At 49.5% G+C, this 15994-nt stretch overlaps 2 protein-coding genes across 8 annotated transcripts in view; both read left to right on the top strand.

The window, feature by feature from the left end:
• The window catches only part of Rab11fip5 (RAB11 family interacting protein 5), a 37509-nt gene extending 33345 nt beyond the window's left edge, over positions 1–4164 (top strand). For all 4 annotated transcript variants that reach the window (XM_048416485.3, XM_048416486.3, XM_048416487.3 and 1 more), the window contains 2 exons: positions 1494–1683; positions 1906–4164. In XM_048416485.3, the coding sequence (XP_048272442.1) occupies positions 1494–1683; positions 1906–2109 (394 nt within the window). In that variant the 3' untranslated portion in view covers positions 2110–4164. The remainder of the gene's footprint in view (positions 1–1493; positions 1684–1905) is intronic.
• Positions 4165–5545: 1381 nt separating this feature from the next.
• Sfxn5 (sideroflexin 5) overlaps positions 5546–15994 on the top strand; it is a 122676-nt gene continuing 112227 nt past the window's right edge. For 3 of the 4 annotated variants that reach the window (XM_048416367.3, XM_048416370.3, XM_048416366.3), the window contains exon 1: positions 5546–5705. In XM_048416367.3, the coding sequence (XP_048272324.3) occupies positions 5665–5705 (41 nt within the window). In that variant the 5' untranslated portion in view covers positions 5546–5664. Of the gene's footprint in view, positions 5706–5913; positions 6075–15994 lie in introns of those variants that run through there. The other variant, XM_087907071.1, reaches the window with a different exon arrangement.

Here is a 15994-nt window from a genome sequence, read left to right as displayed (position 1 = left end):
CAGACTGGTGGCCTTAGAGCCACTTTCTTTCATACCATCTCCAGTGCAGACCCTAAGGTGACGGGACTGCTCTGCCCTGTGTGGGGACTTGATATGCTTTCATATTTGTGAGACTAAACACTAGCCCTGTCCTTAGGAGCAGTGCTATTTCAGGTTGGCGAGCCTGAGTTGGGCAGAGACTAAGTGGCTTTGCTTCCTATTCATTGCCTGAAGGCCTGAAGCCCCTGTAGGGTGAGAGTGGATTTATGAGGTTCCCCCAGGTCAGGTTAGCTGGTTTATGGACTGCTGCTTACAGCTTACATAACTAGGTGCTAAGGCACCCAGGAGAGGATTATTTTAGCTTCAGGGAATCAGTAGGCTGGAAGAGGTTTGAAAGAGTAGTGGGAAGGAAGGGAAGTACCCCCAGGTAGGGAAATATCTTTTTTTTTTTTTTTTGGTGTGTGGGGCTGTGCTGATGTTGAGGTGGTTTCACCTAGCGGAGGCTGGCCTTGAACTCCTGATGCTTCTGCTGTGCTATTTGTATAGGTGTGCACCACCATGTCTAGCTAGAAATAGTTTTTGTAAGGGCCAAAAGATCGTCATTGTTTATGGCTGGCAGGGGTGGAGTTGTGGGCCAGGAGGCACAGCAAAGCCCAAGTTGTCTTAAGAGTTTGTGATCTTACCTAGAAAAGAGCCATTAAAGGAATTTTCAGAAGTGGAAAGCCATTAATTATCCTTTAGCAGAATAGGGAGTGGGTGGCTGGAGGGCAGGTGCAGCTAGGAGAAGAGGAAGATAGAGGGCCGCCCAGAGGGCTGCTCTGGAAAAGGCAGGTGTGAGAGAAACTTGGTGCGGCTAGGTGGACCCCACGGATACAGCTGTCCTAGAGGTAACAACTGGGCTGCAGCTGGGGAGATAGGAGGTGTCCAGGAGGAGAGCGAAGCCAGAGAACCAGCAGCTTAGCCTGAGAAGAGGCTGGTAGAATCTCAGAGCGCTGGCTGCAGGTCTTGAATAAGGAGAGAGGTCTGTAGCTGAGCTCTGAGAGGTGGAAGAGGGGACACCACAAGTTCTCTTGGCCTAAGTACTCTCAAGGGAAGTGAGAAGTTAGAAACTAAAGGCAGTCCCCACGCTCTGGGCAGGTCGTGAGAGGAGGAAGGGTCAAGGTCGAGAAGAGATTTGCAGTCCTGTCCTGAGCTTATGGTAAGCCACCATTGGAGGGAGATGATGGCAGGAAGCCCACGTGCTGGTCTCTCCTGCTTTTAGCCTGACATTTTCATACCCACGGGCTCAGCAGCTGGGAAACCAAGAAAGTGTAGACGACGAGGGAAGGGGAATGGCTGTACAGGTACAGGAGTCTGTAGGCCAGTTGTCCGCTCTGGATTGCACACTGAGGTGTGCAGGACACTGTGCCTTGGGGACATCAGCTGTCCAGCAGGCCAGGTGGCTGTGCAGAGACAGTGACTCCACCTCTGTGCTGCCCTTCCCTCCCACAGCTCACCTCCCATTTGTCTTGCAGTCCCCATCCCGTGAAGCCCCTCAGTGCTGCCCCCGTGGAGGCCAGCCCCGACAGGAAACAGACCCGCACCAGCCTGAGCACAGCCCTGAGCAGCGGACTGGAGAAGCTTAAAACTGTCACGTCTGGCAGCATTCAGTCTGTGGTTCCAGCATCTCAGCTTGGCCCAGCTGTGGACACCAAGAAACTGAAGGTAAGGCCCAGCAAGGGGTGAGGAGGCCCCTGAGAGAACAGGTGGTGCGAAGGGCAGAGCAGCTAACCATGCCTCAGTTCTGAAGTGGGGTAGGACACCTCTGACCTTAGACAGGGGCTGCTGCAGAGTCTGGGCTTCTGCAGTGGGGGAAACAGGTTTTTTTGGGCTAGCTGGTGGAAGGTCTGGGCCTCCTCTTCTTAGTTCCATCTTGTCCGGCTGTAGGACTCTGCTGTGCTGGACCAGTCGGCCAAGTACTATCACCTGACTCATGATGAGCTCATTGGCCTGCTCCTGCAGCGTGAGCGTGAGCTGAGCCAGAGAGACGAGCATGTGCAGGAGCTGGAGAGCTACATTGACCGGCTGCTGGTGAGGATCATGGAGACCTCACCCACATTGCTGCAGATCTCCCCTGCACCCCCCAAGTAACCATTCAGTCCATCCCTGGAGGGTTGGTGAGGACCTGTGTAATGCCCTCCACTGACCTGTCTCACCTGAGTAGGGCACAGCCTGCCCTCATGATCACTCTGCTCCCTTCTCCATCCCACCTCTGCTGGGGTTGCTGGACGGGGCCCTTTTGACCTTCCACGAGAGCCCTGGGTCTTTCCTACCTACCCATTTCACACTTGTAGCTTTGGGTCCCCCCTCAAAGAATTGGAACAAGGATGTCAGCTGTCAAGATGGCCCAGAAGTGAGCTGTGGGTTCTGGGGTGAGCTGTGGTAACTAGGGCAACACTGTTGCCAGCACAGATTTAACCACCTGTGAGGTTGGTCAATTGTTTCTTCTTGGCCCTTCATCTTCCTCCAGCACCTGGAGGGCCTCCTAGCATTTTCTTGGGACTAGGATGGGGACCAAACTGCTTGCTTGTCTGTGCACTATATAGACAACCAGGGCACCTACACCTCAACCTTGTGCCTGTACCCTAAGAGTAGGGAGCCTGTGTATTTTAGTCTTGTCTCTCTCTGTCTGGGGCTGTGTGTGTGGAGCATGTATACAGTGTGGTGGCAGTGGCGGTGGTGGCGGTATTATGTGTCTGTGTTCTTCAGCTGCTCCTTGCCCCTCTTCAGACCCTCCCACTCCATGTCCCAGTGGTAATGGGTGGTGGGCTGGGTGCAGGGAGACTGACTCCTCTCTCCTGAGGTTCTCCCTACCTCCCTAACATGAGACCCAGGTTGGCGCTTTGGACTGCTCATGTTTTGGGGATCAGGCTTCCATGTCTGTTGTTACCATTTGTCCAGATGCCAAAACTGTGCTGCTGTGGGGTTAGAACTTTTGGAAACCAATTAAAATGTGCCTTTTGTGGGTGAGGACAAGAGCCTCTGGGTGTAGGCCTCTCTCTGGTTGTGGTGTCCCCGCCCTCCCATTGAGCACATGAAAATGGCTGTTAGGGTCCTGAAAGGGGAATATGGATCAGATTTCTTGCTTCCCTAAGAAGTACCTCAGCTAAGACTCTGGCAAACCTGCTGCCACCCCCTAAGTCTTCCTCCCACCTCCTGCTCCTTCCTTGCCCTCCATTCGGAGCATCGTGGGATAAAAATCGATCATGCATAAGCCTGGGGATACCCTGCAACTTACAGTATCTGACCTTGAGTCCCAGATGTGCTGAACCTGTGGGCTTGTCTGGAAGTAGGAGACTTCCCTCTGCCTCAGGAAACACCTGTGCTTAGGAAACGCCTTGTGGCTCTCCAGCTGTTCTGTAAGCTGCTGTGCAGCCTCCCTGTTGCTCACCAACCCTTTCCATCTCTCCTGGCTTGGCTAAGTGCATTTTGAAGCCAAGTATCTACCCTGTGGTTCAGCTTCTAGTTTGCTTGTGAATACAGCAGGTCTCCTCATGGCATCTGCAGAGGTCCTTGGTGGCTTTGCGTTAGCAAAAAGTATGCGTGAAAGAGGTGGGATGCTGAACAAAGGATGCTTTTGGCCCAGTGGAAAGGCAACGACTCTCTTTAAGGATCATGAGTTCACTCAGAACACCTCGAGAGGATATGCTCTGGATGATGTCAATCTTCTGCCAGCATACAGCAGATGAAATCCCACAATGGGGTCCCCCACAGTATAGTTACCAACTCTAGGTCAACTCAGAAATGGGAAAGTAACCACCAGTTCCAAGACTTTTGACCACTCTGTGTGTGAGGGACGGGGTGTCACTGGTATTGGAGAGTGCCTCTTGAGGAAGCAAACCCCTCTGCTCAGTATTTCTCTGGGCTTTCTATGGTTCCAGCTCTGTCCCTCATCTTTCAATCATCCCTGCTGTTTGGCCTCCCTATGTGGCCGGGGCAGGGGGTGTCTTAGCAGAGGTTCTGAACTGAAGCCAGGGTTTTGCTTGTGTCTGCTCCATACCACACATTGCAGAGTGCAGCTGGCAGACAGTGAGCAGGCACAGTTCTGCTCTGCTGTTTGTCTTCCTAGTTGAAACTCCTGTCTATAAAGAGCTTGTTCTTCATGTTTTGAGCACTTTATGAAGAATAAAGAATCCGTGTACCACAGCTGGCCTGGTGTGTTCTTGTTTTGAAATGAGTGGGTGACCGAGACTGCCTATGGGAGAAGGCAGTGCGGTTCCTGGGTGATAATGCCACTGTCCTGAAACCATGGGCAGTGCTGCCTGTGGTGCCTGTGTTAACTGGGCACTGATCACTGGCATACGTTTAGTGAATGCTGTGGGGAAGTAAAGAGGGCAAGGTTTGTGGTTTCTGTTCTGAAGTCACCAAGTTTAGTGAAGGGAGGTAAGATACAAACCAAAAACAAAAACTGTTCTTTCGTTAGCCATCATCTCTCCTCAACTTTAGGATCATTTGTGAGTTCTGTTCCTTGTGGCTCAGCCATTAGTGAGTGGATGAGCATGTGGGCCACCTATTGCTCATGCAGTGTCTGGAAGGACAGGAGGGCAACCCCAAGTTGACTCTGAAGCCCATCAAGAGATGGAAGCTTCCCTAGAATCAAGAAGTTATGTCCTGGGTGAGACCAGCATCCCCCACCATCAGTGCTCACATTCCCTGCCATCCTGCAGGAGTGTATGTTTATTACGCGGTGTGCTTTGTAGCTCCCAATGAATCCCTGTTGCTGGTATTTGATAATTAGGCTTAGGAAGGAACTTCCTGAGTTAAAAAAAAACAAAAACGGGGTCTCTCAGGATGCTTAACTCACCCAATACATTTGAATTCCTAGTGTGACCCCTCCTATACCTGCATTGAAGATTTATCCGACCAAAATTACTCCACACACACACCATACAGTGGAAAGATAATTGAGCCCATAGTTGGTCTGCTAGCTGACACCTATAACCCTAGACTTGGAAGGCAGAGGAAGGAGGATCACGAGTTTGAGGCCAGCCTGTGCTACATAGTTTAGTATGTAGCTAGGCAAAAGAGCACCCATATACAGAATCCTGAAGCAGATTTTGTCGAATTAGGGTGATGGAATATTAACGCCATCAAACCATAGTAAAAGTATGAGTAGCATGTTCAATGGTCATAGCAAGTTGGGCAGTTGTTTAAGAGAGAGGCAGAGTGACAGAATGTCTCAAGGCAGGGTTATGATAGAAGAAACTGCAGAAAAATCCCGCAGTGCGACTCCTTGCTGAAGGCCTTCTGAATTAACCCCACTCTGCCTGGAGTCCTTGCCTATCTAGTCCGGGGTCGGGTCCTGGTCGTAAGACTCAGAACCACGGGTACACTCGCACCTTCACACATTCCCAGGAATGCCAATGCCTGCTGCTTTGGCGGCTGGAACCGAAACCAGGTCTGCGTGGGTGCAGCTCTCTGCAGTCTGGGGTTGTCAGGCTCAGAGCTGGGAAAAACTACACTTCCCACAAGGCCCTGCGCGCCCTGCTCGCTGCGGTTGCTCACGGCCAATCGGGAGAGGCAACTGTGGCGGGGGCCGAGGAGGGACATTTTAAAAGGGCTGGAGATTGCGGGCGTCAGTGGCCATGGCGGATACAGCGACCACAGCTTCGGCGGCGGCGGCCAGTCCCGCAAACGCCTCCACTGATGCTCCCCCTTTCCAGCTGGGCAAGCCCCGCTTCCAGCAGGTGAGGCCCGGGGTGCGGCTCGCGGGTGAGAGGGAGGCACAGGGGAGGGAGTCGAGACAAGTCTTCTGCAAAGTCACTTCAGCCCGAGGGGTCTCCAACCCGCGGCCACCAGCGCCTACAGCTAGTGCGGGGACCTCGGCTATAGCCGCTCTTTTCCCATTGGTCAACCGGATGGGCGAGGTCTCCCACCGTGGCTTCCTATTGGCGGGTGGCGCAGTCACTCCGCGGATGCCCGCGTCCTGCCACCGCCCCCGTCCGCGTCGCGCGGTGATTGGCCAAGCGGGTCGCGGGTCCCGGGTCCGAGCGACTCTGAAGGGTCGCTCTGGCAAGTGCGCCTTAGGCGCAAAGTTCCCGTCCTGCGCTGTATTGGTAGGTGGTGTGGCTGGGACGCTTCTCAACTTCTCCCCGAGTGAAACTGGCCTTCCTTGTGAGCTGCGGGGCAGTCGCGGGGCAAAACTCCCTGGTCACGCCCCACGGTCACGCTCCGGTTCCTCGACCTCCAGCAGGGTGCTACGTGCACCCCAGGATGGGACCACATGCATGGGTGCGGCGACCCGATCTCTATCCCTGGGCCGGGGCTTCAGTGACGAGACCTGCCGGCCTGCTAGCGGTCTCTGCGGGGATGCGGCTGGGACACGGGAGAGAGCCGGGTGCGGGGAAACGCTGTGTCATCCTCCGGAGCCTCCGCGCTCCTCCCGAGGGTCCCAAGCGCACCCTAGTCTCGCATTCGATGCTCCCTGGCGCGGCGCAGCGCAGCGCAGCGCTGGCCCCCATCCACACCCTCTTGGTCTCTTCGGGGTGCACCGTAACTGTGGTTAGCCTAGCCCTCGGACACAAACCCACGAACCCGGCCAGGCATCACTAACTCGGCTATGAAACTGGAGATGTAGGTCTGTGAGCCAGGGGCCTGGGGGCGCGTTCCAACGCCGCAGACCCTCTGCCTCCAGAGCTGAAGTGAGCCTGGGTTTGCCAGGATTAGGGGTAGCAGATATGCTAGAGAGAACTTTGAAGGAAGAAAGGAAATGCCACAAAGGTGGGATGCAGTGGCTTTTTTAGAGGGGGGCGGGCGCGGAGGTGAGATTGGGTCTAAATTCAGCCCCCAGCTTCACCGAGATGAGCTTTCTGAGAATATGTCCCTAGAGTTTTTAAATGGGACTTGATTTCTTTTAAAAATAGACAGTCTCAGCATGGAGGAATCTGAAGAGGCTTAATGTCCCCGCTAGTGTAAAATGCCACCTATGGCGACGCGGTTAGGGGTGCCTGTGCCTGGCTTTAAGTGACTCTCCATTTGTCTCCACCCCCACCCCTCATTCTGCTTATCCTTCAGCCAGGCGACACCCCCCCCCCCCACCGGGAAACATTTCTGTCTTTGGAACCACCACCCTGAGGTCCTATCAGGCCGCCAAACTCCCCCCTGCACCCCCAGTGGGATCCTCGCAGCTTACTTTTCAGTAGTATTCCCTGTGACTCTTCAACTTCGAGAAAAGGGCTTTAGGCAGTTAGACTTTAATAACATGTCCTGAGTAAGTGTTTCTTTCCCTGGTGTCTGGTATTTGAGTGGCACTTGGGACATCCGTTTACCCAACAGACATTTACTGGGTCATCTTTTATTGGCTCTCTGCGCTGGTCTATTTGCTCTGATCATTGGTGGAGTGTGTTTGAGGAGGTTTAGTTCCTGCAGCTGTCCATGTCCGGTTACCTCTAGCAGTGAAGTAACCTCTGCTGAAGCCCCCACTGCTGACAGCATCATAGCCTGATAAGAAAGGGTGCTCAGTAGATCTGATTCACCCATGCTGAAAACTTTTCTTTCCTCCACACCTACCCTAGCCTCTGCAAACCGTTCAGCCTACACCCATGTTCTAGGGTCATAAACCTAGACTCTCCTCTGTATTTCATACCCCTGTCAGTGAGTCAGAGCTGTGATCGCTTCTCCCCAACAAGTCTCCTAGCTGCCCTATCCAAGGCTAAGCCAGACCCCGCCATGTATTTCTTGAGCCAATATGGGAGCCTCCGACAGGGCTTCCAGTCCTGCTCTGGCCCTCTTCCAGTCTTTCCCTTTTCTCTAAGGCAGAGTCCCAGCAATGCGGTCTGATCAGGTGATTCCCACACACGCAGCATCCTTAAACGCCCTGCAGTGTTTTCCTCTATTTTTGAGATACAAACTTCGTATCTGAAGGGACCTCAAGTGCCATGGACCGGCTCAGGGGAGCCACTCAGACCGTAGGAAAACAGGGCGAAGGCTCAGAAGATTCCAGGAATCCAGCGAGGAATTGACAGTCAGACACCCTCAATGTGATTGAAAATGCTGCTGTAATTTTACTTTTTTCAGCGTAAGATTCACAATCAAAAACAAAGCTTGGCAAAGACATACATCATTAGATCATAAAAAGAAAGAACAGCATAAAACAGTTTACAAAGATAATCTTTGAAAATGCTTTGACTTAGGTACAAGGACTTTTGCTCCATGCTTTGACTTGGGTACAAGGACTTTTGCTCAGTTTATACCAGGCGGCTGGCTGGGCTAAGTGACCTTGTGCTCAGAATATCTTGGGGTGTGAGAGGAGAAGGCCACTATCTTCCTGGGAAAACTTTCTGCTAGGAAATTTTAAAGACATGATCTCAAACTTGTCTGAAACTGGTCTCATACCATTAATCTCAACTCTCTTCCCTCCCCGACTCTCAGGGTCAGATGTTGTAATTAGCCTAGGTTTATTCTGGCCATAAGGAAGGCTGCATAGGCCTCCTGTTAAACTGCACGCATTTCTCAGGCAAACATCTAGTGTTGCTGCAGCTGTTTTCCTACAGAAGGCTTCTAAGGTTTCTTCTGATAAGAGCAACTCCTTTTGCTCCACATCATTAAGGAATTATTTTAACGATGACCTCCCAATTTCCAGAACTAGCTATTTCCTTAAAGGCTTTAATGAATAGTGGGGCAGAGCTCAAAAACATCCTCAGCAGTCTTGTTTGTATCCGCAACTGCCTGGAATAGTCTGATCTGTTAGCAATATGCAAGGATCACAAAGAACACAAAGACAAGGGAAAAGACAGACATATGGCGCCAAGGACAGCCAGGTCGAGTCAGTGCAGGTAGCAACTTCAGGTGGCATCATGACCACAGCTGATTGCCAAGGGACCGCTTGGAACATAGCTCCGTGAAGCACAAATCCCAATCCTATGGCAACAGTCCGTCCAGTCAGCATTTCTGCTACACTGGCGTGACAGCCGTGGATGTAGCACTCAAGTTCTGTAATGCCCACTCCTTGACGTGTGACTCCTTACTTGCACCCTTCTTTCCACCATACTGGTTGGTTTTCAGCCCTCAGACCTATCCTGTTCCCTCTCATGCCTGGGCATCCACCGAAACATCTCTCAACTCTTTTCCGCTCCTCCTCATCCTTATAGTATCTGCAAAGAATCATTTCCTTGAAAGAGCCTCATGCCCCTGCCTTCTTTATTACCATTTGTTTCCACGTTTGATCATGTACTCCATGGGATCAGGGACTGTCTATCTACCTTGCCACATAGTCCCTCCTCCACTGTTAGAGGAGGAGGCATACTGTCTGGTGGCAGAAGGGTGTTACAGAATTTTATGGATTAGTGAGACTCTGCAGTGGTGTTTGTGGAATTGAATGGAATTGATTTACAAGTCTGATTGGGGCGATTGGTCAAATTTTATTTAAACTGTCCTTTCAGAATCTTGTAAAATGGCAACACTGTTCCACTCTTCAAGAGGTAATTCTAAAGGCACGATAGTTTGTTACATATATTCTGAGTGAGCAGGGTCCTTCAGGAGCCTGTAACTGAGGATGACCTTGAATATCTCATCCTCACGTCTCTACCTCCTTGTCTGGGCCCAGCCATCTTTGTCTGGGTCCTGGGTCCTGTTCTCAGTCTTTGGCACACAGTAGGTATCTACTACTGTAGTAGCCTGCACTGGCCTGACAGATGTCCGTAAACCATGGTCCGTTCCCAGAGCCCACTCAAGGAGCCCTTGAATCCCCACCTAGTCTCTCTCAGCGCCTCACCCCTCCTGGAGGCTCGTGTAGCTCACAAGACTTACACTTACCGGGTAGTCAAGGATGACCCTGAACTTCTGATCCTCTTGCCTCCACCTCTGATTAATGCATGGGTTACAGGCATTCAACACTACACCTAGTTTTATGGGGTGCTAGGGGCCAAGCCCAAGGCCTTGTGCATGCTAAGGCAAGCATTCTACCAACCTAGCTACAGCTCTAGTCTGAGTGCTTTTTGTAGGACTGGGGCCTGAGCTCTTCCTCTCTCTCGCTGGAAGCCCTTCCCTCCTTGTTCATTCCCTGCTCATTATTCTTTCTGTGAAGGTAGTGGGAGGGGCAGCAATGAGCAGGATCAGAGCAGAGAAGGGAATGGATGGTTTTGGTCCATGGCTGCTTTTCTCTCCATAAGATGATGATGGTGGCCAAACACCCCTCCCCCCCGCATATTGGCTTATGAAAATTTTACAGCTCTTTGTGACAGGTACAAGGTCCTCTAACTTTCAGGCAAGAAGTTGCAGTTCACAGATTCAGTGACTTCCCAGACAGCCTAGCTCCAGAGTCCAGGCTTATTTACTGTCAACTTTTTTTAAGGGGTGGGGGGAGATGTGAATTAATGCTTTATGACCTTTTAAAGCAAACAAAAAGGAGATCCAATGAGGCAGACCAGCACTTTGCATGGCTGCGGTCCTGTGGGCAGGCTAAAGGTACTTGTATCAGGGAGATCTGCTTATGTCTGTGTTCCTTTTTCTGGAGGTTTTCAACAACAAAACCAGAGCCTTTCGTCTTCTAACCCTTGACTGCCCATCATTCAGCATTAGCTTTGCCAATTTAAGGCCAAGCTATTTCGCCTGTATTCTTCCTCACTCACAGACAACCTGCTGTTTCACTTACTAACCGGTCAGTGGGTAAATCTAAAAATAAGAATTTGTGTGTATTGTATGTGTGCGTGTGTGTGTTACATTTGTGATCCCCTGTGTGTGGACCAGAGGAAAACTTCAGCTGCAGTTCCCCAGGTATCACACCCAGTTTGGTTTGTTTTACAAACTTAAAAAAGAAAGAAAGAAATGCTTTTAGATTTACAAAAGTTAGAACAAGAAATTCCCAAACTACTCTCACACAAGCCAAGGTACGTTTCTCAAAAGTAAAAAATCAAAATTGGTGGCTGGAGAGATGGCAGAGCAGTTAGAAATGCTTACTGGTCTTGCAGAGGACCCACGTCCAGTTCCTAGCATGCATGTTAGGTAGGTGGCTCACATAGTCTGTAACTTCAGCTCCAGGGCATCCTACACCCTTTTCTGGTGCCTATGGGCATCCACATATGTGTGGCACACAAAGAATTAAGTAAATATGTGGGTGAGGTGGTGCTTGTCTTTGATCCTACCACTTGAGAGGCAGGTAGATCTCTTTGTGTTTGTGGTCAGTCTGGTCTATATAATGAGTTCCAGATCATCCAGGACTATGTGTCTCACGAAAATATGTGGAGGTTGTAGAGAACCAAGGTTTGATTCCCAGCATTCACCTGGTGGCTGACAACTCTCTCCAGGTAATTTGGTGCCCTCTTCTGACCTCTGCCAGCACCAGGCACACATACAAACATACAAAATATCCAGACAAAACATTCATACACATAAAGTAAAAGCCAAGCATGGTGGTGCATGCCTTTGATCCTAGCACTTGGGAGGCAGAAGCGGGCATATCTCTGTGAGTTTGAGGCCAGTCTGGTCTACAAAGTGAGTTCCAGGACAATCAAGGCTATTACACAGAGAAACTCTGTCTTGAAACTGCTTCCTGCCAAAAGTAAAAATTAAAAAAAAATTATTCAAAGCCAAAAATCTATTTAAAGTGTGAATAATAAAAAAATAAAAATCAGTACACTTCAGACTGAATTGTACATTTTATTTTATTTATTTATTTTTGAACAGGGTTTCTCTGTATAACTTAGGAGCCTGTCTTGGCACTCGCTCTATAGACCAGCCTGGTCTTGAACTCACAGAGATCTACCTGCCTCTGCCTCCTGAGTGCTGAGATAAATACGTGTTCCACCACCGCCTGGTCATACTTTTTATTTTTCACGTTAATGTCTCTTTTCATTTCTAGGGTTCCAGGTTGTTTTGGGGTTGCATATCTTTTTAGTATCCTTTGGTCTGAGTTTCTCAGACTTTTCTTCTGTTTTTACCTTGACAGTATTGGGAAGAACTGGGATATTTTGTAAAATATCTTCAGTTTGGGTGTACCTAGTGCATTCCACACGGACAGAGAGATAGAGCTGCAGGCTTTGAAGGAAACGTGTTCCAGAAGCGAGTGTCCACCACATTGCAGCTTGTTACTGGGGGCTGGAAAGGTGTCTCAGCAGTTTAGAGTGCATACAAACGGTCCTTTTCCAGAGGACTCAAGTTCAGATTTCTCAGTGGTTACTGCCACCCACATCAGGGGCCAGCCTGTAGCTGCAGCTCCGGGGGATCTAATGCCTGCCCTCTTCTGACTTCCAGAGCAACACCACACACACAAATTAAAAATATTAAATCTTTAAAAAGTTAATAAGAATTAGTGTTGACGTGAGTGCAATATTTCCCCACATCACATCAGCCTACCCCTACTCTTTATTTATTTATTTATTTTTTGAGGCAGGGTTTCTGTGTAGTTCTGGTTGTCCTGAAATTCACTCTGTAGACCAAACCTGTCTCAGAGATCTGTTTGCTTCTGCCTCCTGAGTGCTGGGATTACAGGCGTATGCCACCACCACCACCCAACTCTTTTTTTTTTTTTTTTTTTTTACTGGCTTTGCTTTGTGTATGACTGAGAATGACTTTGACTGAACTCCTGATCCTTCTGCCTTTATCCCCCAGGACTGGGGTTACAGGCATGTGCCATTAATGTCACACTCATTATTATTTTTATTATTATTATTTTGTTCTTTGAGACAGGGTTTCTCTGTAGTTTTGGAGCCTGTTCTATAACTCACTCTGTAGACTAGGCTGGCCTTGAACTCAGAGTTTCGCTTACCTGTGCCTCCTGAGTGCTGGAATTAAAGCCATAACCATCACTGCCCGGCCTATTCTTTTTTTTCCAAAAATGTTTTAATATTTTATTTATGTTTGTGTGTTTATATTCACACAAGTGTACAGGTGTCCCTTGGAACTGGAGTTACAGACAGTTAGTTGTAAGCTGCCTGACATGGGTTCTGGGAACAGAACTCAAAAGCTTCTAACTGCTAAACTATCTCTTCAGTCTCTCATTATTTCTATTTTCTTTTCTATTTTAAATTTTATTTATTTTATTTTATGTATATGAGTGTTTGCTTGCATGCTTGTCTATGCACCATGTGCATGCCTGGTGCCTTTGGAGGTCAGAAGAGGTTGTCAAATCCCTGGAACTGGAATTACCAATAATTGTGAACCACCATGTGGGTACTGAGGTTCGAACCTGGGTCCTCTGCAAGAGCAACAGTGCCTTTACCACCGAGCCATCCCTCCAGCCCTTATTATTTCTTAACATCAAATAATGAGTCATCTCATAGTTCCCTGATTGTTACCTGCTTTTTGAAATTGTTGGTTTGTTTGAATCACACTCCCTGTGTGAAACTCCACTGTTGCTTAATGCCTTCCCTTTGAGAGATGGGAACAATTCCTATCCCTGCTCCTAAGGCCCCAAAGACAAGGTGGGCTTCCACTGGAGTTCACTCTGGGGAACCAGTGTACATGGCTTACAGAGCCCAGCAGAGGCAGGAGCCGGCAGATGCAGGCGCCGGCAGAGGCAGGAGCTGGCAAGCTGCCACAGAAGCTGCCACGCTGGAAGATCCTACACAGCCATGGGTGAGTGGCTCCCTCCCCTCATCATTCCCCAGCTATCCGCTCTAACCTGAGACCATGCACAGTTAGGACAGAGCTGCATATGACCCGTTGAGAGGCGCAGTGACTGGATATGCCCGTGAGGGTTCCAAGACCTTCCCTACTGTTCCTTCTGTGAGGGGATGTCCACACTCAATAAGCTCAGCTGTGACGGTCTCTTTCAGGCAGCCACGGTGATCTGATGAAGGTGGTGGCAGCTTGGCTGGGAGGATAGGCCTGTGCAACACCCACACCCCATAGTTTCAGGATGTCTGCCTGTGGAGCCCAGCTTGGCCTGGGACATGGACCCCTCTCCCTCCAACCTCAGAAGAGTGATTTGCATGTATAGTATGCGATAGCTTTCCTCTTCCTTCTGCTTATTGCTTTGCTCCCTTGTCCCCCCTCACATCCGCTGAAGAAATTGGGGTGTTTGTCTTATAGAATTCCCTCCATAAGGATGTAGTTGGTGCTGGTTGACCTGTTCCTTTGTCCCTCTTTTCTGCCTTGTTTTTAAAGGCTACCCCTCATTCCTAGTGAAAAGAGGACAGTACACCTCCCAGAAGCCTCTGAGACCTGCCTGCTTTCTTCTCCCCTCCTTCTATTTTCAGTTTTTTTTCTTTCTTTTTCTTTTTTTAAAAATAGTTTAATGCTGGGCATAGTGGCACATGCCTTTGATCTTAGCACTCGGGAGACAGAGGCAGGTATATCTTTGTGAGTTCAAGGCCAGCCTGGTCTAAATGGGGAGTTGCAGGACAGCTAGAGCTGCTTAGTGAGACGCTGTCTCTGAGGGGTAAATGTCTATATATACATTATGGGACTGGAGAGACGCCTCAGTGGTTAAGAGTGTGGACTGCCCATGAAGAGAACCTGAGTTCTATTCCCAGCACCCATGTCTGGCGACTTAAAACAGTCTATAGATCTTGCTCCTGGGGATCTGATATTTCTGGCCCCATTTGGCACCTACACTCATGTACGCATACCTGCACACAGCCACACAACTTACATATAATTAAAAATAAAACCGTAATATGTATGATGTGTGTGTGTGTGTGTGTGTGTGTGTGTGTGTGTGTATGTATCTTAGTCGTAGTCATATTCAGCCCCATTTCCTCTCCCACTCACCCTGGACCCCACCAGACACGTTCCTCTCCCACCTTCATATTCTCTTTGTGTCTATTTTAAAATAACTCTGAGTCTAGTTGGAGCATTCCTTTGGGGTGATCTGCCAGCAGCCACACCCTTAAAGAACATGACTTTCCATCCCCAGCAGTTATCAGCTGCTAGTAGCTCCTTGTAAAGGGTGAGGCCTCATGAGCCCCTCCTCCATCCATGCTGGGATGTTGACTGGCGTGGTCTCATGTGTTCACGAGTGTGACAGCCGTGTGTCTTGACGGTATTTCACAGCATTCCACTCCATCTGTGGAGCTCCTGCATTCTTCTCCAGCCCCTTTGCAGTGTTCCCTCCTCCTTTCTTTCACCCCCTGCCCCCATTCTTTCCTTCAGACTCAGATACTGATTTGGCAAGTTAGGGCTCCAGAACAGGAAAGAAGCATGCAGGCCTCTTCCTGTTTGTCCTTCCATCTATGCAGAATCACAGTTTGTTGGCTTGTTTACTTTTCCTCCCATGTCTATCTTTTATTTTATTTGTCTTTTTTTATGTGAATGGATGTTTTGCCTGCATGTATGTCTTTGCACCATGGAGGTCAGAGGAGGGCATCAGATCCTTTAGGACTGGAGTTATAGACAGTTGTGATTTGCCGTGTTGGTGCTGGGAATCAAACCCAGGTCTTCTGGAAGAACAGCCAGTGCTCTTAACCACTGAACCAACTCTATAGCCTGGTGTGTTCAGTACTTTAATGTTCTTGCTCCTTCAGAATCTCACTTACCTGTTCAGATGCCTGGGGGCCAAGCATATGCTGAAAAGGCCGGGCTGCCTATGGGATTCGCAGAGACTGGGTGGCAGAGTACACCCATCACATCAAAGTTGAGAGGTTGATGTAGGCTGGATCGTGTGGCTGTGAGCCTATTTCTCATTTAGTTTGCTTAGAATGAACTTCTAGAATCCTTTTATGAGCTCACTGTTGCCAAAAGTAGCTTTTGGGGGTTGTACTGAGGAGGGGACTCGAGCACTGGGTAGATATCATTTTTTAAAAATGTACCTTTTAATTATGTGTGTGCATACACTTGCACATGTCAGTATAAGTTCCCCAGAGGACCAGAAAAAGGCATCAGATCCCCTGGATCTGGAGTTATTGGTAGTTTTGAGGCACCCAGTGTGGGTGCTGGGAACCAAACTCGGGTTTTCATTCAATCTTTGAGCCCTCTCTCTAGCCCCTGGGTAGGTATCTAGTAGATACCGGTGTCTGAAGCCCACTCCAGACTGGTGGAATCAGTCCTGGAGATCTGGCCTGCCAGGGAAGTCCCAGGTCGTTTGTGGTGCTGAGGCAGT

Source organism: Myodes glareolus, chromosome 6, assembly GCF_982192425.1.
Source record: "Myodes glareolus chromosome 6, mMyoGla1.1, whole genome shotgun sequence".
Classification (NCBI taxonomy): domain Eukaryota; kingdom Metazoa; phylum Chordata; class Mammalia; order Rodentia; family Cricetidae; genus Myodes; species Myodes glareolus.
The sequence above is the reverse complement of the archived record's forward strand: the minus strand, read 5'-3'. Positions and strand labels throughout refer to the sequence as shown.